At 37.1% G+C, this 23,618-nt stretch overlaps 1 protein-coding gene across 4 annotated transcripts in view; it reads left to right on the forward strand.

Moving 5' to 3' along the window:
* Positions 1–23,618, forward strand: part of MRPS28 (mitochondrial ribosomal protein S28) — a 185,409-nt gene that overhangs the window by 85,196 nt on the left and 76,595 nt on the right. Inside the window, exon 3 of one of the 4 annotated variants that reach the window (XM_026012899.2) lies at positions 18,655–18,947. The exons of the other annotated variants lie outside the window; for them this stretch is intronic. Coding sequence (XP_025868684.2) covers positions 18,655–18,802 — 148 coding nt within the window. The 3' untranslated portion in view covers positions 18,803–18,947. Of the gene's footprint in view, positions 1–18,654; positions 18,948–23,618 lie in introns of those variants that run through there. 4 annotated transcript variants of the gene reach the window in all.

Below are 23,618 nucleotides of genomic sequence, written 5' to 3' on the forward strand. Positions count from 1 at the left end.
AGCATTGGAGTATTTTTTGTGTTAATACATAAATACTATATTGTGAAATGTTTAAACCATATGTTTAAATCTAATCACTAGAAAGCAGAAGTGAGTGTTTTTTAATTTGCTTGCCAGTGTTACCTGTCCTAGTCTTCCATATAGTTTACTTGAAGTAAAACAACTAGATGTTAACATAGATTTTAACTGTATTTTAAGGTTAAAATTTAAACTTACAAGGATTGATCATTGAATTCTTTTTAGTTATCCCTCTCTTTTCCCTTTTTATGTTAAATACAATATTGAGTGACTTTTTATGGCCTTCTAGTTGCTTATATAATGTCTGAACAAGAAAGAAGACTAACAAAAGTAGTAGAGACTAGAGCTTTTATAGTCACCCGTAATTTGATGGGGTTGTTAAGATTGAACTAGTATGTTCATGGAGGCTTAGAGCTTGTAAGAGCCAGAGTTATCTAGTCAACTCTCTCTTTTGACAGATAAGTGAGTCCCAGAGAAATTAACCAGTAATACTCTTTTCATTAGTGAGGAGTCAGACCCTGATTAATTATAAAGCTCTTGATTCTCATATTTAAACTCTCTTCTGTATCCTTTAGTCTCATCAAATCAAAGCAACATTCATTTATTAGGCTCCTAATCTGCACGATTCATCAGATGTAATCCTTACCTTAAAGAAACCTACATTCTAGTTAGAAAACAAGGAATGCACTCATTCAAAGTTGTTGGTAATGAAAGATTTAAATAGTTCAGGACAATAATAGAAGTCATACCTCAGAGCACCACTTCTTTAATGGCCGAATGAACTATGTAAATAATAATAATTCTTGAAACTCGGTGAAAGGATGTATATCTTTAGGCTGGGGTAGTCAGAGGGAGACCCTTTTCATAGAAATGGGGTTTTGCGGTAGGTCTGGATTTTCTTGTCTGCCTCACTGGTGAATTTCCACTTTATAAAATTTAACATAAATATCAGTTCTCCCTAGGGTCCCCTGACATTTTTTCCCTAATAAAACTATTTGCATTTACATATAAGTCTAGTATAGTATTCCACATTTCGTTATAGTTGTTTATCTCTTGCTAGACTTCTAAACTGCTTAAGATCACACTTATTCTTCACATCCTAAGTATGTGTGTGGTACATAATTATCACAAATATGTTTTCAAGTAACTTAATATTTGCATGTACTTAGACAAATAGGAATTCATATGACAGTAACATACTGTTATGGACTTAATTGTATTCCGTCAAAGTTTATGTTTGAGCTCTTGGCAATAGGACCTATAAGAAGGTAAAAAAAGGTAAGTGAGGTCATTGAGGTGGGATCCTAATCCAACGGGATTGGTGTCCTTGTAGAAGAAGGAAGAGACATGAGAGTACTCTCTTTCGCTTCTCACTATGTCCTTACAGGGCCATGTAAGGACATAGTGAGAAGACAGCTGTCTGCAAGCTAGGAGTACAGTCTCTCCCAGGAGCCAAATTAGCCATCACCTCAGTCTTGGACTTGTAGCTTCTCGAACTGTGAGAAAATAGATTTCTGATGCTTAAGACACCCAGCCTGTGGTATTTTGTTATAGCAGCCCTAGCAGACTAATACACATATATATAAACAAATAAATGCAGGAGTAAATACTGCTTTAGAAAATTTTAAAAGTCCTGCATCCCAAGATTCTACTGCACATCTTTGAAAACTGTCAACTACTGTCTGTCTTCATAAGGATACAACTCTATTGTCAGTTTGCCTGCCCCAGAGAACCTTACAGCCAGGCTTATGTCCATTATGATAGGAAATAGGTAGTTCAACACCTGCCTAAATTGTTTGTCAAACCAAGAAGAATACAAGCAGCATATTAAAGAATTGGCTCAGTTCTACTGTGATCCTGAATGACTTATAATCAAGACAGACAGTATTATCAGTATCTAACCCCCAGAGTTAGATCTGGCTGCTGTAAGTTTGCAATTTGGTATGCCAACACAGCCTATATCTCACTGCAATGCAATTGCCCATGGATAAGTTCCTAATTAGCCCTTGAGTCCTCCCTACCCAGCATCTTTCCATCCCTCTCCCCTACAATTCATTTTCCACAGAGTGGTCAGAGTGGTCTTAAATTTGATCATGCATTTCCCTTCTACTTAGGCTTTCCCAGATTTTGGGAATATAAATCCCAAATCTTTTACATTGGTGTATGAAGCACTATGTGGCCTACCTCCTACCTTCCTCTCTGCTTCTGATGCCTACCCATCCCCCTGTCACCCAGGGCTCTCCAGCCATGCTGGCTTCTTCTTGCTTCTTCAATCATACCAACTTTGTCTTAGCTTTGAGCCTTTGAACCAATTGTGCCTCTGCCTGAAATGCTCTTGCCCCCATCTTTACACAGCTGGCTCTTTTGTCATTCAAGACTCCACTTAAATGTTACTTCTTCAGAGATTCCTTCCTTCACCTCGCAGTCTAATGTCATCCCTCTCCATCATATCATTTTATTTTAATTTTCTATACAGCACTTACTCCTATGTAGTTTGTTTATTGTCATTTTCTCCCTATTGCAGTGGAAACTCTGTGAGTGATGGAACTCACTCTCTTTCTTATATATTGGTTACTCCAGCACCTATAAAAGTACCTGCCACAGATGGGCTCTTAAGAAATATTTGTTGAATGAATAAACCAGTGAACAAACTGACAGGTTGGAGCCCCAGATCCAGAGCAAGCAGTCACGCCAGGCCCATCTCCCTCAGTGTTCATACACTGTTCCCATATGCTTAGTCACTTGGTTCCTGCTCTCAACAGGCCCTTCAGGGTCTAGAAACACACTTCTTCAAAAGTACAGCTGCTGGGGCACCTGGTTAGCTCAGTCAGTTAAGTGTCTGCCTTCAGCTTAAGTCATGATTTTAGGGTCCTGGGATCGAGCCCCATATCTGGCTCCCTGCTCTGCGGGGAGCCTGCTTCTCCCTTTCCTTCTCTCTGCTTGTCTTCTCTTTCTCTCTCTCTTAAATAAATAAAATCTTAAAAAAAAAAAAAAAAGTCCAGCTGCTATTGCTTATCTAGTAGATTAGCTAATTGACATCCATCAAAAGTTAAACCCAATTTCTGTGAACAGGGCATCTTTGGAAACTTTTGCCAATTGCTCTCCTTCCCCAACAGACATCAACCCCCTGCCACGTCAATTTGTCAGCTGCAGTAAACCTTACAGCCAGACCTACATGAATTGTGACAGAAAATAGCTAGTTATAGGCCTGTACCATTTACTTGTTAAATCAAAGTGTGTCCTAACTTTGCATTCTCTTGTACAATCTTGCCAGAAATCTAGGAGATAGTACTATGGTGATTCCCATTTTACAAAAGATAACCTTGTCCAAGATTGTATAATGATCATAGAATTGGTCATATAAAATGAGAAAATTGGGAGACGGAATTGTTCTTAGACACTTTTGTTTTTTGTCAGTTTGTTATCCAAGGTTTTAGTTTACCTGGTCAGTAAATCATGGCTTTCTTTAGCTTTCTTTCTTTCATCATATGACATAATACTTGTTCTTTGAACAGAATTTAGCTCTTCATTCACCTTTTCTTGGCAAGTTAAGAGCTCTAGGATCTTGGGATTTTTTTTTCCACCTGTTTTATAGGCAATGATTTAGGAAGTCCATTTACATGGGCAAGGGAAGCTAGATGCAGGTAAATAGAATCTGAGAAGGAAAGTTAAGAATTTCTTATTAAGGACACTAATCCGTTTTTGTTGTAAAGGACAAAATTAAATCACTATCCTATTTTTCTTTACTTTAAAAGCTAAGAACTTATTTAGAGATACTTGTATTAGCCAAATGCTAAACTAACACTGTTCTTTGGGAATTTTAGTACGTTTTGAATGTTGTTTTCTAGGTAGTAAGAGCTTTAAAATAATAGCAGTATCTAACCCCAAGGAAATAGCTATAACCTTCTACTAAATCAAAGCAAAAGGAAACAAAAAGCTTTTATTTATAATTTTAATCATAAGTAGATGTTTTGATTTTGATTCTGAGACCATAAAGTATGTAATTTTTTTTTGCATCATTCCATTCCCAAGATTTTTTTACTCTTGACAATATTTTACTCTATTAGTATTTAGAGCAAAGTCACTCTAGCGATACCAATGGTCTCAGAAACAATTTCTTTTCTTTTCTTTTTTTTAAAGATTTTTATTTATTTATTCATGAGAGACACACACAGAGAGTGAGAGAGAGAGGCAGAGACGCAGGCAGAGGGAGAATCAGGGTCCACACAGGGAGCCCAATGTGGGACTTGATCCCGGGTCTCCAGGATCAGGCCCTGGGCTGAAGGCGGCGCTAAACCACTGACCCACCCAGGCTGCCCACAATTTCTTTTCTTAAACCAGAAGGAAAACGTTCTGGATTGCATGATGTCTGCAGCATGGATCCGATTCTCTTATGGAAGATTTTCCTCTCTCACCCTTGCCAGTCCACATGAGCTATTGCAGTAACAATCTCTTAAGTATTTGACTTTCCAAAGGCATCTGATAGTCTCCTCTCTTGTTGAAAGGGTACAGAAATCAGGACCAACCTGCTAAAGTAGGTTCTATGTCCCACCAAGGTGGAATATGGCTCTTCACTCCATTTTTTACTCTGTGGGTTAGGGGGACAAGATAGTTTCTCTCTTTCTTTTTGGTATGCCCTTACTTCATACAGATGTAGAATAGGTGTTTGTTGAAAATTCAACAATATTTATTTAATAAGCAATTAATTTAGAGCGATAGAAATAAGACTAAAAGAAAAGAAACTCTGAAAATGGGTTGGTAAAATGAATTTAGAAGTCTTCTGTTCTCTTAATGTGGTCGAAAGTGCAGGGAATTAGGAATCTGGAGACAGAGGTTCTACCAGTAGAGGAAATAATCAAAGACATTTAGAGCTGAGGTAATGAGGAGATAACATCTGCCGTAAGGTAATTTTCAAGCTAAATTTGATTCTTGTTGCCTAGGCTAGGAAGTGTTAGGTTTTCAATCACTGTGGAAGTGACTTTGGAAATATATTGGTCATGAAAATGCATCCTTAACTGCAGTAAATCTTATATAGCCAACATAAAATGATTTAGCTCTTTGTTTAGATGAAAATATATATTAATCTCTTGAGTATTCATAATGGAAAAACAACTTTGCTCATCTCATATTTGACATTTAAAAGTGCAGTTATAATTTTGACCTTCTACTCAGTGTACTGCATGCACTTGTTAGGAAATTAAAGCTTGAATTGGGCAAGATTCAGCTTAGCCCCAGAAATTACCGTGAACAATTGATTTAGAATTTGATTGAGACAAAGACTCAGAGAATCTAACTTAGGAACAAGATTTTTGACCAAGGTTAGGAGATCAGACCCATTTAAGGAGCATTTTCCCAAATGTACAGGAGTCTCCAGCTCTACCCCCACTGATTTTTATGGAGTAGGTCTGGTTTGGACCCCTGGTATCAGTATTTTTAAGAAAAGTGAGAAGGGAAGAAAAAAAAAATTGTAAAAAGCTTCCACAAGCGATTCTGTTTTAACTTCCAGTTCTGACTCCCTATAGAGTCAACATATCTATTCCTATATATTATAAAGTAATTTCTGGATTTTATTAGCTCCCTCCCTCAGCTCCAAATTCAAACTCAGAAGAATCCCTTCAGTGAGTTTTGTTTTCCTTTTGTTTCTTTCATATATACTGGAGATTATACTAGACTTGTTCATTTGAACAGTGTTCTAATGTCTTTTTTTTCTAATGTCTTTGATAAAACCATATTTGAAGTTAAGTTACTATCCTTTCAGTTATCTGTTATATAAAGTGTGAATGTGGTGAATTCATAGTAGCTAGTATTTACTGAGTATGTATTATCACTTTCCATACCTTATAATGTGTGAAGCTTCACATCAGCCTTGCCAGGTGGTATTAATTACCCTCCTGTTAATTCAAAGTAAGTTTCTTGCTCTCAATCACTGTCAAATCTAGATCTTTCTATAATGATTTAAAGCTCATACTCCTTCCTCTGTTCTACACTGGCAAAACTGTTCTCTGACAATAAATACATATATTTGCTTTAAAATTATATACCTCAAAATATATCCCCTTTTGTTTTGATGCCATAATACCAGCTCCAAGTTTGATCCCAGTGCATCTCAGGTGTCTCATATTTGATACATCTTATTTTTTAGCTCTGAGAAAAGATTTTAACTGTCATTATTGATTCTGTGTGTACTATATTACATTATATGCATATTCCACATTATTAAAAAGTGACACTATTATATATTTTTAAATGTCATTTTCACATTTCATAAATCAGTGCTTGAATGAGACAAAACTTCAGTTTATCATGACACAAAATATTAACTAACACAGTAAAGGCTAAAGAGAACTTGGTTTAAGGGAAAAACAAAATCATACATTTATATTAGAATTACAGGAAAAAAAAAAAGAAAATCAATATCTAGGATGATTGCAACTTGAGCAAGGAATGCAGTTTGGCATTATGAACAATATCCAGTGGCTCATTGCCGCAATGGCATGTAGGTTTCCAGCGGCCAATTGACTTGCATAGTTTATTTTGGCCTATTAGATAGGTACTCTCTCTCTAGTTTTTTTAAAGATATAATCATTAGGTTTTTTTCAAAAGGCTTTTGATAATAATTCAGGTAGCAGAAGTTATGGATATGATTTTGTTTCCCATTTACATCTTCTAATGACCTAGGATAATAAATTAGAACTTAAGATTTGTGCTGCATTTTACATTTTAATGAGTGTAAGTATTGGAGAGCTATAGAACGTTATGAACACTTTCTACCTTTATTTTGTTAACTATGGCTGCTGTGCTTGGTAACACAGTATGGATAGTATGGTGGTGAGAAAATCTTGAAAGACATCTGACAGATTGGACAGAAAGAAGCAAAAGAGACCAGATAGGTCAGGGAAACATGGCAGATGGTATTTTGAAAAAGTGAGACAAATCCAGAGTGCATCAAGTAGTTTGCATAGGGTTCATTTGTTAATTGACTATTTAAGGCTATAATAACATTTTATATATTTTATATAGCTAATAAAAATTATTAAGATCTTTCATTTCATATATATTTAATCAGCTTTGCACTTAAAATCATTTTACATTATATCAGTTTTCAAATACTTAACATTGTATAAAAGTAGAACAAAATCATAGGACTGCAAAAACCTTAGGTCTTTTCTAACACTGCTTTTTTAAAGACGAGGAAATTGATGTTCAGACAATTCATTTGAAGAAAAAAGTACACACATTTCCACATGTGCTCTCACGTTTGCATGTATGCTCTTGTGCTCTCTGCACATACGCACACGCACTCATGCAGATGCACACACACATGGACAAGTTGCTGGATTTACATATAGATCAACATTGTGAACACTTGTATAAATTAGAAAAAATCAAATAGATGTTAATTGAACTGTTAGAAACATTTTAACTTTTTCTCTTCAAAAAGGAGAAGAAAAATTTACTTCTAAAGTCTTAAAACTTTAAATGAAGAATTGTATGAAAATTAGAATTTGAACATACAAAAGTTCTAAACCGTTTTAACTCATTGAGGTAAAAACATAGATGTCTAATGATTTGAGGGAAAAGAACTATTTTTAAACCTCTGAGAATTATGATTACAGCAAGATAGCTAAATTGACTAGCAAAGTCAGAATTCCTCCCAATATTCTTTAGATATTGAGGTTTAATCCATGCCTTATATTTGTCAGCTTTGGATTATTAATATATTTATATCAAAGAACTAGTCAGAGGGATTCTCTCTATTTTAAGTCTATGAGAACCATCACTACCATGCCCTGACAGATGTTAAAGAACGTCTGTGGAAAGAATGTCAAAAACCTCTCCTAAGGAAAGTCTTTAAACCATGTCTTTAATAAAGAAATGCAAAACCAGATTTAATTGCCCTTTTCCTAAACAGCTCAGCCATGCAGGCTCATTTACTGCAGCATATGGTCCGAGAAAGCACACAGTGGAAGAGAGCAGTCATGGTGAAGGCTGGGATTGGATCCGTTTAGCCTGGAGTTCACAAAGATCACAAGGAGGCAAGCACTTGAAGTTAAAAGAAAGAAACGTACCAAGCAGTAGAAACACAGGCTATTTTTATTTTGAATGTGCTCATTGGAGACATCCTATTTGCCTTTCAAGACAGCAGTATTCAGTGGTTTTCATATGAAATATAAGATTTCTAAAAAACTACTACCTGGAATGTTCTTCCTAATTAAAAAAGTAAAAAAAAAAAAAAGAGAGAGAGAGAGAGAGAGAATTGTATAAAGCCATGGAGATTTTTTTTCCGATGTTGTTATTTGTTAGCACTGAAAGTAATCATTTTTCTAATGAGAGAACAGTTAAAATAATGAGTTGGATGACAGCAATGTGGCCTACATTTTATTTAAAAGGAAAGATAGTATAAAATTATATGAAGTGGTAAATTCTTACCACCCCTAGGGGATTAAGTTTATAGTTCTTGCAAGAAGTCACAGGTAATTGAGAACTTGAGAAAAGGAAGAGGTAAAAGAATCTGTGAATCCTTTCTTACCACTTTGCAGCATTAGGCAAGTTATTTCACTTCCATGTATCTTAATTTTATGCCTGTAATAATGGGGAAGCTATCTTTCCAGAGAACTTAATTATAACCTCAAAATATCTAATAAGACAGTTCAGTTGCTATAGGTCTAGTACAATGTCCCAATAGAATTGAGGAAGAGCACCAAAGGTAACAGGAAAGAAATGTTTGAGGGGTTAGTAATGGCAAAGAAGTATCAGACTTTATCATTGCTAGATGTAATTAGTGATATTTGTTATAACATGTTTTTTTTTAAAGATTTTATTTATTCATGAGAGACACAGAGAGAGAGAGAGAGGCAGAGACACAGGCAGAGGGAGAAACAGGCTCCATGAAGGGAGCCCGACGTGGGACTCGATCCCGGGTCCCTCAGGATCAGGCCCTGGACTGAAGGCGGTGCTAAACCGCTGAGCCACCCGGGCTGCCCAACATATTATTTCAAATTGCTATTTTTCCTGCAAAACTAGCCTTTCTGCCACAGTGTATATTTACATTGTGTTGTGTTGTTTATGTATTGTAGGACAGGTATGCTTACTTGTCAATTTGAAATTGTCTAGAGCTGCACTTTGATGTGGCTTTTTAAATTTTAAATTTAAATTAATTAAGTATAATTTAGAAGTTAGGGGACGCCTGGGTAGCTCAGTGGTTTAGCGCCTGCCTTTGACCCTTTATTCATGAGAGACACAGAGAGAGAGGCAGAGACACAGGCAGAGAGAGAGAGAAGCAGGCTCCATGCAGGAAGCCCAATGTGGGACTTGATCCCTGGACTCCAGGATCACACCCTGGGCCAAGTCAGGTGATAAACTGCTAAGCCACTCAGGCGTCCCAAAAATCATGTATTTTAGATGACAAGTATAAAGAGGACTGATCTTCTACCAATGCAAGGAGTAGGCCAAAGGATAAATTATAAAGAAGATACACTTACCACATGTAGCAGAACACAAAAATGAAATGGTGGTATTGTTTATGGTGATGTGATTTTTCTGAGACAGTGAACATTCTGAACAAAGTCTTCCATTCATTTACATAGTAATCACATTTTTGGAAATTTAGTGTATACTTTAACTTTTATTTAGAAAAACAACTTTTTATCTTTAGCAGAGCTAGTTCTAGGCTTAGATTAGTAGGTTTTCCACCCACATGGGTGTCTAGCACAGATGTAGGGCAACTTTGTTGTGCAGGAGAGTTCTATATCTTACAGAATATCTACATTCTACCCACCCTCTGCTAAATGTCAGCCTGATCATTGTGACCATCAAAAAGTACCTGTAAGCATTTCCAACACATTTTAGAAAAGCTGTGCTGAGCTGGGAGAGCCACTCTGGAAAACAGTATGGAAGTTCCTCAAAAAGTTGAAAATAGAGCTACCCTCTGACCCAGCAATTGTACTATTAGGTATTTACCCCAGAGATACAAATGTAGTGATCCAAAGTGGCACCTGCACCCCAATGTTTATAGCAGCAATGTCCACAATAGCCAAACTATAGAAAGAGCCACAATGTCCATCAACAGATGAATGGATAAAGAAGATACAGTATAATAGAATATGATTCAGCCATCAAAAAAAGAAAGAAAGAAAGAAAAGAAAAAAAGGAAAAGAAAAGAAAAGAAAGAAAAGGAATCCTGCCATTTGCAACAATGTGGATGGAACTAGAGGATATTATGCTGAGTGAAATAAATCAATCAGATAAAGACAGTTATCATACGATTTTACTCATGTGGAATTTAAGAAGCAAAACAGAAGAGCATAGGAGAAGGGAAGGAAAAATAAAACAAGATGAAATCAGAGAAGGAGACAAACCATAAGAGACTCTTAATCATAGGAAACAAACGGTTGCTAGAGGGAATGGGGTAACAGGGTGATGGACATTTTTTTTTTTTTATAATTTATTTTATTTTATTTATTAATGATAGTCACACACACACACAGAGAGAGAGAGAGAGAGAGAGAGGCAGAGACACAGGCAGAGGGAGAAGCAGGCTCCATGCACCGGGAGCCCGACGTGGGATTCGATCCCGGGTCTCCAGGATCGCGCCCTGGGCCAAAGGCAGGCGCTAAACCGCAGCGCCACCCAGGGATCCCCAGGGTGATGGACATTAAGGAAGGCGTGAGATGTAATCAGCACTGGGTGTTACAGAAGACTAATGAATCACTGACCTCTACTTCTGAAACTAATAATACATTATATGTTAATTAATTGAATTTAAATTTTTTAAAAAACCTGTGCTTTATGCTGGGCCCAATTTTCAAGACTATGGGCCCATCCATCTTCTTAAAATAATCATCTTAAGCCTGTTTCTTTGTTGGATACTTTTTGTTGATTTATCTTTTTCTTCCATATTTTTAAAATTGAAAACATAATGCTACTGTGGATATGATTCTTCTTTTAACACCTGTCCTTATTCATTCCTAATAGGGTAGACTTAATTTAATTGACCATAGATAATAATATTATTTTCTTTACTAATTTATTATGGACTTTTATATCCATGAGAAAATGAAGCTTTATGGCTTTGAGCATTAGCTCAGTGACCTTGTTCAGTGAAGTCCTGGGTTTCCTTAAGAAGCACTTTGGAAATAAATCAGAAGTAATTATTACAAGGCCATGATGTGTCCATAAAATGAGAACTCATTTCTTTTACTTCAAGAAAGATAAACAGATTTAAAATCTAGAGTGGGGCTGCTTAATCTCAGAGGTCCATGGATAGCCTTCATGTATCTGTGAACCCCTTTCACATTGTAGCAAAATTTTGTTACGGGTATTTGTGCAATTTTGGAAGATTTCGTTGATACAGTCAAAGGAATGAGGAAAAACTAGATAGATAAAAGAATAATAAAACCCCATTATAAAAAGAAGAGATAGATTCAGGTTTAGAAAATCATGAGGGACGCCTGGGTGGCTCAACAATTAAGCATTTGCCTTCGGCTCTCGGCATGATCCTGAAGTCCTGGGTTTGAGTCCCACATCAGGCTTCCTGCATGGAGCCTGCTTCTCCCTCTGCCTCTCTCTTTGCGTCTCTCATAAATAAATAAAATCTTTAAAAACAAACAAACAAACAAACAAATAAATAAATAAGAAAATCATGAAAGGGGGCAGTTGATTAGGTTAGAGGTTAAGGCTGCTATTGAATTTAAAATGAAGCTAAAGATTGCTTCTTGGAAGAACAAATTATGAATCCATAGAAATTGTTATCTTCCTCTTCTAAGAAATGGTGTGTGCTAAATATATAAGTAGATTTGTCAGAGGCTTACCTCCATCAAAAGTTAATGAAGCAAGAGGGATAGCAGACAGGCAAAATGAGACACCTTTCCCTGCACCTCAGTCTTCCTGAGCCCCTGCCAAAAAGAGTATGAGAGTAGATAAATCACTGTGACCCTTTTGTGACTGATGGTATACGTGGCTTTCTTGTTTCTAGTTATGTTGTGGTCAGTGCTGGGAAATGCGGACCACTCAGTGTGTAGTTCTCTGAATTTCACTTGCTTTTGTTTGGAGCTGTTTTGTCTCACATCCTCATTGGAAATTCAACATTCATTTCAAAAGAAATGGTTTTCATTTTTGTAGAATATTTTTGTTATATTTTAAGAGAAGAGTGTTTATACCATGAAAATAAATAAAATTTGAATCAAAACAAATATGGGAAGAACCCCCCCCCCACCCCAATTTTCCTTCTGTCGGAATCTTTTATTGATTCAATTATAACTGGATTAGAACTGAAAGTGCTCTTGTACTCTCCATCACCCAACGTAGAGTATCAATTTTTACTGGATTTGTGTTTATGATGATGATGGTGAGCGACAGTGATAGCTAACATTTATGAGTACTTATAAGGGCTTGGCATGAGTTGATTTATTTCATGCTCATAAGAACCTAAGTCATGGGTATTCCTGAAACAGAGATAAAGTAGCTCAGAGTTGTATATTTATGTGATAAAACTGCACATGTCTAGTCATCTGGCTCCAGAGCCCACATTCTCAATCACTACATTGCCTTCTCTGGATTTTTATACCTAGGCCAAAATCTTTGAATAAAGTGACCATTTAAAGGCTGCATAAACAATCTGGGAAAAGACTTTACTGGCATATTCATTTTAAATCTTGTTATGTGGAACAATGGAAACCCAAATGAGAAGACTAAGCAGTATTACTGATTATCAAAGAAGTTTCACCTAGAATTATATTGGAAGAAATGGACTTCTCAGAAATACATTAGTTATTTCTTTTTCTTTTTTTAATTTAATAAAGTATTTCAAAGTTAAAGCAAGAATAAACTCCATGTTAATTGTATGGCTGCTATTTCTGTTGGAGAAGTATGCTAACCTTTCCATGTCCTGGATATTCAGTGCAAGCAAGGCAGCCTCACTCCAGGCTATCAGTGAGCTTTGTTCAAGCGATTCTTTTTAGATGCATTTGTCCATGATATATTCCTAACTTTTTCTTTTTTTCTATCTAAATTACCCTCAGAGGCTGTTGTCACTTATGGAAAACATCTGTTACTCTTGAAGCTCATTAATGGTGCCCACAAAGTTTTGTCAGAGGTCCTCATTTCACGGGCCTTTTGTATTTATGTAGACTATCCTGTCCTCCTGCACTTGATTGTATATTAACAAAGATAATTCTAAGCCAGATTTTTCTCCAGTGGTGAGTCAGAATCACCTAGGAAGCTTGCTAAAAAGGTTAGGAATCTTAGGAATTCTTAGGAATCTAAGTCCCACCTCAGATTTGCTAGCTCACTCTCAGGGTTGCTTCCCTCCATTTGCCTTTTTTATCAGTACCCCAAGGTGTTTCTGATATACTGGAAAGTGTGATATACTGTTTAGAAGGCTATATTATGTGAAGTGTGTACATGGTACTGTAAGAGACAGGTATGAAATCCCTGCCCCTAAGGATCTTACAGTCTGATAAAGGAGATAACACTTACATGCAATTAGCTGTACTAATACAAAGTAAAAATGAAGTACCGTAAAAGTAGAAATAGCTACTCAAGATAGCAGAAGTAAGAATTTTTTAAAGGTTCTGTTTTGTTTTATGTAGTACACAATGTGTATATTTGGATAATTCTTCTTTCAACACACATAAAGGCCTGCAGTTTGCTTTTCATCTCCATTTCCATCTCACTGGGTAATTCCCAGAATTTCCATACTTTTTAGAGATGAAGGCAAAGCTTTCATACTATTAAAAGCTACTGTATCTGAGGGACATAGTTGGTTAAACCATCTGGCTCTTGGTTTCGGCTCAGGTCGTGATCTCAGGGTTGTGAGATTGAGCCCTGCGTCCAGCTCCATCCTTATTGTGGAGTCTGCTTGAGATTCTCTTTCCCTCTCTCTCCCCCTCTCCCACTAGTTTTTTTCTTTTTCTCTTTCTCTCTAAAATAAGTAAATTTTTTTTTTAAAAAAAAGCTACTGCATATAAAAATGGGGACAAACTTTTGCCTTCCATAAATTACCAACCATACTGGTCACTCATGATGTTTCTGTTTTTATTTTTTAATTGGACACTTTCATCATTAATATGACACAGAACCACTTAAACTGAGAACTTCCTCTTCACTATGATACACCCAAAATTTTTGCCTCTAGTATTTGTGACATGGTCAACTGTATTTATGAAAAGTCACCGTTCATCTCCTCATGATTAGTTTATAATCTACCTATAAATAATGCTCCTAAAAATAAGTAAAAAGAAATAAGCCAACAATTAACAATGGAAAAAAGAAAGCTAACATTTATTAACCGCTATATGCTAGGCACAGTGCCAGGCAGATTTCAGAGAGGTTAAGTAAATATACCAGTCTACACAGCTGCTAAAGCCAAGAAAATAGAAATTCTAGATAATCTGTGACCTGGTAGCTTTTATCAGCAAGTGTCATGTTAATTTATTGACAGATGTTTGAGTACCTGCTGCATTGGTTCTAGAAGGATAGAGAGAGAAATAATAGTGCCAGATCTTGGGGGAGCATACAGGCTAATGAGAAATCAGAGACTTATATAGATAACCAATACAAGTATGTGAGGGGCACTAACATTTCCAGTCACGTGGTAAGCATTTTCAACATATTATCTCATTTAACCTTCACAGTGAACCTGGAATCACCATTGTTGTAGATGAGGAAATTGTGGTTCAGAGAAAGCAAGTTACACAGGGTTACCCAACTAGTAAATAGTAGGGCTCAGATTTGCATCCAAGACTCTTCATTCCGACAAGGAGAATGTCAAGGTTCTCAGCTGCATTTGATGTATTCATTCTATCTGGAACTTAAGATTATCAATGGATAGATGATAAGTTCAAGCAGTGCTGGCAATAGAAGCAAAGGTACAAAGGGAATGAAGTATGTGGGGATGAACATTAGGCCAAGATATGGAACCCATGCTAAGAAGCAAGTAGAAACATGAGCTCTGAGAAGATCACATTGGACCTCAAGCTTCAGCTAAGGGGTAATGAGACTTGAAGGGTTAGGTTCAAGAAATATCTGTTAAAGAAATGAACTAAACTTGTTAACTGGATGTTGCAGGAAAGGCGGGGAGGAGAGGTCAACACAAATCAAAGCTGATTTAATGAATTAACTGTGTGTCATGCTGTGAGGACAAATGAAAGAATCTATTAGAACATAGGTTACAGCTCCAAGTAATACAGAAAATAGTGTTCAGGGCAGCCCGGGTGGCGCAGCAGTTGAGCACGGCATTCGGCCCAGGGTGTGATCCTGGAGACCTGGGATCAAGTCCCACATTGGGCTCCCTGTGTGGACCCTGCATCTCCCTCTGCCTGTGTCTCTGTTTCTCTCATGAATGGATAAGTAAAATCTTTAATAAAAAAAAGTGGGGAAAAAAAAAAGAAAAAATAGTGTTTAGCTTTATCTTGTTGATGCACTAACCTCCTTTTCCAAGTGGTTAATTCATATAGGATATGTCCTATAATTACTGTTTTCTAAAACTATACAGCTATGCCTCAATATTCTAAGATATCCCTTTATTTTTTTAAACAAAGATAGTAAGATCTTTGCTGTCAGATACACACTCATGTCTATGTACATGTAAATATACATGTAGAAGGATAAGAAAATATGACTGATTTCATTATTCTGCAGTTTTACAAAAGAAAGTTTACTTCTATAATCAGAAAGAAAAATATGTTTTTTAAGAAACGAAATAGCCTTCATGTTTACTTGATGGAGCATATGTAAATTCCTTTAGAATACCTAGTCAAACATTGTGTGGAGACTGTTCATCAGATGATCTACAAAAATCCTTTTCCAGTGACTTTTTTTGAGAACTGTGTTTCTTTACCTTCCATTTATATAAAATTACTTAATCTTAAAATTAACTTAGAATACTCAAAAGTGCACAGGCATACCTCAGAGATAGTGCAGACTTGATTCCAGACCACCACAATGAAGCAAATATTGCAATAAAGCAAGTCAAATGAACTCTTTGGTTTCCCAGCACATGTAAAAGTTACGTTTACACTGTAAACACTTTAGCCCATTAAGGGTGCAACAATAGCATTATTTCTAAAAGAGCAAGGTACAATTCTCCCTTGAACAATGCGATGGTTAGGAGCATTAACCCCCATGTAGTCGAAAATCTTGTATAATTTTTGACTCCCCAGAAACTTAGCTACAAATAGCCTGTGGTTGGCAGGAAGCCTTACTGATAATATAGTTAATTAATGTGTATTTGTATGTTATGTGTATTATATACTATATTCTTATAAAGTAAGCTAAAGAAAATGTCATTGGGACGCATGGGTGGCTCAGTCGATTAAGTGTCGAACTCTTGATTTTCGCTTGGGTGGTAATTTCAGGGAGGTGAGATTGCAGAGCCCCACCTCTGGCTCCTTTCTGGATATGGAGCCTACTTAAGATTCTTTCTCTTCCTCTATCTCTGCCCCTCCCCTGCTTGCACTAGCACTTTCTCTAAAAAAGCAAAACAAAAGGAAAATGTTATTGAGAAAATCATAAGGAAGAGAAAATACATTAATAGTATTGGACTATGTATATTGGGGAAAAATCCACATATAAGTGAACCTGGGGAGTTCAAACCCTACCCAAAGGTTAACTGCATATGCTTCAATTAAAAAATACTTTATGGCTATTGGGACTACAGCAAAATAAAAAGCTTTTGCATGGTGAAGGAAATCATCAACAAAACAAAAAGACAACCTTGTGACTGGGAAAAGACATTTGCAAATGATATATCGGAGAAGGGTTAATATCCAGAACATGTAAAGAACTTAAACAACTCAGCACCAAACAAAACAAAACAAAACAAAAAATCCAAGATAATTTGATTTTAAAATGGGTAGAGGACCTGAACAGACATTTTTCCAAAAAGACATAGAAGTGGTAAACAGATCATCAGGAAAATGTAAATCAAAACCATAATAAGATGTCACTTGATACTTGTCACGGCTTGTATCAAAAAGATAAAAAATGACAAGTAATTTTGGTGAGGATGTGGAGAAAAAGGAGCCCTCATATGATAGAAATATAGAAAACAGTATGGAGTTTCCAACATTAAATATAGAAGTACCATATAATCCAGTAATTCCACTACTGGATATTTACCCAAAGAAAATGAAAACCCTAATTGGAAAAAACATATACACCTACCTGTATGTTTATTGCAGCATTATTTACAGTGGCCATGATATGGAAGCAGCCCAAGTGTCCATCAATAAAGCAATGGATAAAGAAGATGTGGTGGGTGTATGTATTAATGGATGGACCCAAATATGGACAGACCTAGAAAGTATTATGCTAAATTCAATAAGTCAGAGAGACAAATACCACATGATTTCACTTATACTTGGAATCTAGAAAACAATACAAATGAAGATAAAGCAGAAACAAACCCATAATACAGAGAACAAACTCATGGTTGCCAGAGTGGAGGTGGTGGGAACGGACAAAATGGGTAAAAGGGAGTGAGAGGTACAGGCTTCCAGTTATGGAATGAGTCCTGGAGTTAAAAGACATAGGGAATATAGCCAAAGGTATGTAGCATTGTATGATGACAGTCTTGGGAGTTAGCATTGTCAAATCACTATGTTGTACACCTGAAACTAATGTGACATTGTGTGTCAACTACACTTCAATTAAAAAAAAATTGTTTAATTAAAAAAACACTTTATTGCTAAAAACTGCTACTAAACATCATCTCAGCTTTCAACAAGTTGTAATCACTAATCACAGATCACTATAACAAATATAATAATAGTGACAAAGTTTGAAATATTGTGCAAATTATCTAAATGTGACAAAGAGACACAAAGTGAGCAAATGCTGTTGGAAAGATGGTGGCAATACACTCATTTGACACAGGGTTGCCACAAAACTTCAGTTTGTAAAAAACGTAAAATTTGCAAAGTACAAAATGAAGCACAATGAAACAAAGTATGCCTTGTATATTTAGATCTTTAAAGATTTTTGGATTTCAATCCGTAGCAATATTTGCACTCTCCTGCACCCTTTCATAATGTTGGTATTACACTCTTAAAATACTTGATTGAGGAAGAAGGCAAATGAGTCTAAGTTTTCATTTGGTATTATAAAATACGACTTTATTGACCAAGTGAACCATCAGGCATGTTATGGCTATCATTATACTTAATTACAGGGCAGTCAAGCCCCAACACTAAACATTTAGACTTTTTTCCATTTTGCTTTTGTAAAATTTCCTTTACTTTAAAAGAAGATTCTAACTTTAGAAGAAAAAATATGTATCTGAAAATCGTTTTTCCCCTTGATATCACTCTCTAATTTAAAAAAAAATGAATGACATATTAAAATAAATGTCAGTTTCAAGAATTGACTTGTTTGCATTTTGGTTTGGGCTATATTTTTATTTTGGTTATAAAATCTTTTAAAGTCCCCTTAAGATGAAAATTCTGATACAACTAAATTATTTTTCTGTCAAAAGCAACTATATCTCAGGTACTACTACAAAGTTCTTTTTAATAAAAGATGTATTAACTTCTTTATTTTGAGCCACCACATTTAAAATTAGAATTTGAGTTTTGTTTTAAACTAGTTGTTCATACTGTAATATGCCAAATTCATGGAATTGTTTTTCCTACTATTTAGGAAATACCAGAAAGGAACCAGAGTCCGGCTGCGACTGTTAGATCTCGAACTTACGTCTAGGTTCCTGGGAGCGACCACAGATACAACTATACTTGAGGCGGATGCGATTCTCTTAGGAATCCAGGAGAGTAAAGACACAAAATCATAAGAGGAACATCATGAATAAGAAACAGACTTTGCTTAGTGCATTCCTTTTTGTTGTTGTTGAACCCACATATTCATCGAGAATGCAATTAGAAAATTGTGAATAAATGATTGAAAGAAGACATAAATAAAGGAAAGCTATAATTACAGCTGTTATTCGTTAGAATTTTCTTTAGCTGTTTCTCCCCTCCTCCCTCCTTTTACACTCACTTTCCTTTGTTGAGGTAATATAAACTGTTCCTAGGAATTCTGTTTTTCAATAAATATGTTTTTTTTTTTTTTTAAGATTTTATTTATTTATTCATGAGAGAGAGAGACAGGCAGAGGGAGAAGCAGGCCCCAACGCAGGGAGCCTGACATGGGACTCGATCCCGGGACTCTAGGATCATGCCCTGGTCCGAAGGCAGGCGCTAAACTGCTGACCCGCCCAGGGATCCTCTCAATAAATATGTTTTGAGTACTTGCTGTGTGCATGGCACGATTCGAAACAGGAGTATACAGACTAGACAAAATTGCTTGCTTTGGGGAAATAGAAAATAAATGGGTAAAATATCTAGTATGTTAGACAGTGGTATGTGCTAGGGACAAAGTAAAGCAGGGAAAGCAGAGGACCTGAATAGACATCTTTCCAAAGAAGACATACAGGTGGCCAGCAGGTACATGAGAAGATGCTTGGCATCACTAATCATTAGAGAAATGCAAGGTAAGCCACAGTGAGATCACCTCAAACCTATTAAAATGGCTGTTATCAAGAAGATAAGAAATAACAAGTGCTGGTGAGGATGTGGAGAAAAGGGAATCTTCCTGCATGTTTGGTGGGAATTTAAATTGCTGCAACTACTATGGAAAGCAGTATGGGGTTCCCTCAAAATTTTACAAGTGGAAATACCATATGATCTAGTGATTTCTCTTCTGGGTATTTACCTGAAGAAAACAAAACTACTAAATTGAAAAGGTAGCTGAACCCCCATGTTCTTTGCAACAGTATTTACAGTAGTCAAGATGTGGAAGCAACATAAGTGTCCATCAATGAATGAATAAATAAAATGTGGTGTGTGTTTACATATATAAAAAAATTAAGCCATAAAAAAGGAAATCTTGGCATTTGCAACAACATGGATGGACCTTGGAGATATGCTAAAGAAATAATAAGAAAAATAAGAGGGACGCCTGGGTAGCTCAGCGATTAAGTGTCTGCCTTCGGCTCAGAGCATGATCCTGGAGTCCCGGGGTCGAGTCCCACATTGGGCTCCCTGCATGGAGCCTACTTCTCCCTCTGCCTGTGCCTGTCTGTGCCTGCCCCCCCCCCCCCCCGTCTCTCATGAATACATAAATAACATTTTTAAAAAAGATAGTATTTTATCTTGCTTATATGTGGAATCTGAAGAAAAAAAAAAAACACTGATGGATACAGAGAACAGACTAGTGGTTGCCAGAGGTGAGAGTAGGGTGTGCAAAATGAGTGAAGGGAGTGGAAAAAATACATACTTCATACTTTAAGCTATAGAATAAGTCATGGGATGTAATATACAGCACGGTGGCTCTAGTTAGTAATATTTTATGTTTGAAAGTTGCTAAGAGAGTAGATCTCAAAACTTTTCATCACAGACAAGAGATTTTGTAGCTATGTATGGTGATATTAACTAGATATTTTACTGATCATTTTGCAGGAAATATCTATGTTGTACACTTAAAACTAATATGTTATATGTTAACTGTATCTCTAAAAAAATAAAGCAAGTAGTGGGATTGTGAGGTGTCAGAGTGAGAAACTGAAATTTAAGTTTAGTGTCAATGGAAATCCTCACAGAAAAATCTGCTTTTTTGGAATATGTAATTTCTATTTTAACACTGATAGACTATTTAGAGAAAGCTCTTGGGGCATCTGAGTGGTTCAGTCATTTAGGCATCCGACTCTTGGTTTCAACTCAGGTCATGGTCTCGGGGTTCTGGGATTGAGCCCCACCATCGGGCTCCATGCTCAGTGAGGAGTCTACTTGAGATTCTCTCCCTCTCCCCGTCCCCATGCTCACATGTGCGCCCGCAGTCTCTCTCAAATATAAAATCTTAAAAGAAAAAGCTCTTCTAAAAACTTACCTTTTTAATTGACACATGACATTGTATCAATTTCAGATGCACAACATAATGATTCAATATTTGTGTATATTGAGACATGACCACCACAATAAGTGGTTAATATGTCACCTTACGTAGTTTCTAGGAATTTACTTTTGAATAATATTTGAAGGAAATGGAACTAGCACATGAATCTCTGGGAAAGAGAATTCTGATAGAGGAAATGGCTAGTGCAAAGGCCCTGAAGCAGGACTGTGCCTGTACAGCTTAAGGAACAGGGAGGAAGCCATTGTAGCTGAGTATAAGAGGAGTAGGAGATGAACCTGGAGGGTAGAAGAGACCTTGTAGGTCTTGGTATGGACTTTGGCCTTTATTTATTCTGAGCTGAAGGGTCTTTGAGAAGTCTGAGCAGAGGAAGGATATACTCTGACATAATAGCAGGATCCTGAGTAGAATGAAGATGAACAACAGCAAGATCTATGGGGAGACTTGCGGGTAATCCAGATGAGAGGTGATGGCAGCTTGCGTGAGTGTGGTAGCAATCTGGATATATTTTGAAAGTAGAGACAGTGGTATTTCCTAACACTGGATATAGATTATGAGATAAAGAGAGCAGTGAGGAATGATAGCAACATGTTTGGCCTGGGCAACTGGAAGAATGGAATTGCTGATAAACAAGATAGGGAAAAGCAGGAGGGACTATCAAGAGCTCAGTTTTGAATATTTTTTAAAAATATTTTATCTATTTATTAGAGTAAGAGCATGAGTGGGGTAGGGGAATTGGAGAGGAAAGGCAGAGAGAGAAGCAGACTCCCCACTGAGAAGAGAGCCAGACTTGAGGCTCAACCCCAGGACCCTGAGATCATGACCTGAGCTGAAGGCAGCCATTTAACCAACTGGTGCCCCCAGTTTTGAATATGTTAAATCCGAGTTACCTATTAGTCATCTAAGTGGAGATGTTCTGAGGCAGTTGGCTATATGGGTTTGGAGTTCATGGGGGAAGTCTGGATGGAAAATAGAAACTTATACATTGCAAACATTCTCTCATATTTCACAATCTGTGTAGCTCAAGAATCCAGGCACTCCGACCAGGCACTTTTGTGCTTTGTGGCATCAATTGAAGTCCCTCAGAGGTATCTAGCTGGCTGGTCTAGGAGGGTCCAGACAGATTGACTCCCTCATCTGGTATTTTGGCAAGGTTGGCTCTGTGACCAGAGCACCTATGTGCAGCCTTTGTAGCATGGTATGTGTCAGGGTAGTCAGCCAGTGGTGGCTGGCTTTTCCCAAAGTGAACATTCCAGAAGAGTTGGAAAGAAACTACATGGCCTTTTCTACCTAGCCTGGGAAATCATGCCTCGTCACTTCACTCGCTGGGTTATAAACAAGTTAATAGACCAGCTTGGATTCAAGAGGGAAGGAATGAGCTTCCACTTCTTAATGGATGCGTGGCAGTGTCACACTGTAGGAAGCCACACAGGATGAGAGAGATCTTTGGAAAATGGTTGACCATATCCCTCTATGGCTCACACCCAATAATAACCACCACCTCCAGAAAGGTCAGATCCGAATTATAAATGCCTTTTACTCTTTGTCTTCCCTGCTCGCTTCACTTGTATGCTCAATTGAACACTTTTTCAAAATCTTTGAGGCTTCAGTCCAGTGACCTTCAATTTTTCACTCTTACCATCTCCTTCATGTTCACACTATCCTAGCTTTAAAGTCCAGAGTGCATGCAATGATTATTTCCTTGCAAATCAAGTCTTCTTAAGCCCCATCACCTTGATCCCTCCTTTTCTTAGCTGGCAAAACTCTAACCTTACTTCAATCTGTCAACCTCATATCTGCACCTGAGGAGTTCACCGTTTCGGGAGAAATGTGCAACCATATTGATTGGTATTGCTTTAAATCTGGAATTCCAGATTTACATACCAAACGAACATACACATCTTCACTCCCAAAGCCTCACTAGGACTGCAATAAGGAGTGGTGGTTGGGTGGGTGACAGAAGGACAGGCACATGAGAACGCCTCACACACAAAAACCTCAAGTAGAAAATCAGGGAAAGAAAACAGCAATAAAACTTTGCAGTCTAGAAAGTAAATGGATGAAAAGCAATTAATTTAGAACAGAGAGAGAGAAATTCTGTGCTGGCAGTGGGGAAGGTGGAGAACCAACCTGCTTTACTGCAGAATCCTCAGGATGTTCAGTAAGTGGCAGATTACAGATCTGGGAGTGAATTGGGGGAGGGGCAAATGACAAAATAAGGAAGACTGGGTAAAAGCTATTTGCGAAATAACCCAGATTCCTTTTTCACTCTCTTCCAATGATGCAACTGCCTGCCTCCACCCAAAGTGACTTTCTCCAATGTCAACAGAAATCTGGCAATTTCGTGTTTAGATTCTGCTGTCTTTATGGGAGGGGATGAAGGTGAATGTGTGTTACAGAGGCAGGCAGAGTTGGGTGTAAAGGAGTAAGGTGAATGCACATCCACGAACGCACCAAACCAGACTATTTCACTGTACCCTGAGATGTGAAAGGCAAGAGGAGTGTTGTCTCAGTTGTAGAGGAGGTATGGTCAAGAAAGAATCTATACCCTCTGATGCTTCCGATCCTACAACCAGACCCTATATTCATTCCTGTTTTCAAAGGCTCATCACCAGAAAATGCCTTTTCATCTCTTATGACTACCAGTCTAAAAGCTAGTTGTTGGTTTTTTTAAGATTATATTTATTCATGAGAGACAC

Source organism: Vulpes vulpes, chromosome 13 (assembly GCF_048418805.1).
Source record: "Vulpes vulpes isolate BD-2025 chromosome 13, VulVul3, whole genome shotgun sequence".
NCBI classification, from domain to species: domain Eukaryota; kingdom Metazoa; phylum Chordata; class Mammalia; order Carnivora; family Canidae; genus Vulpes; species Vulpes vulpes.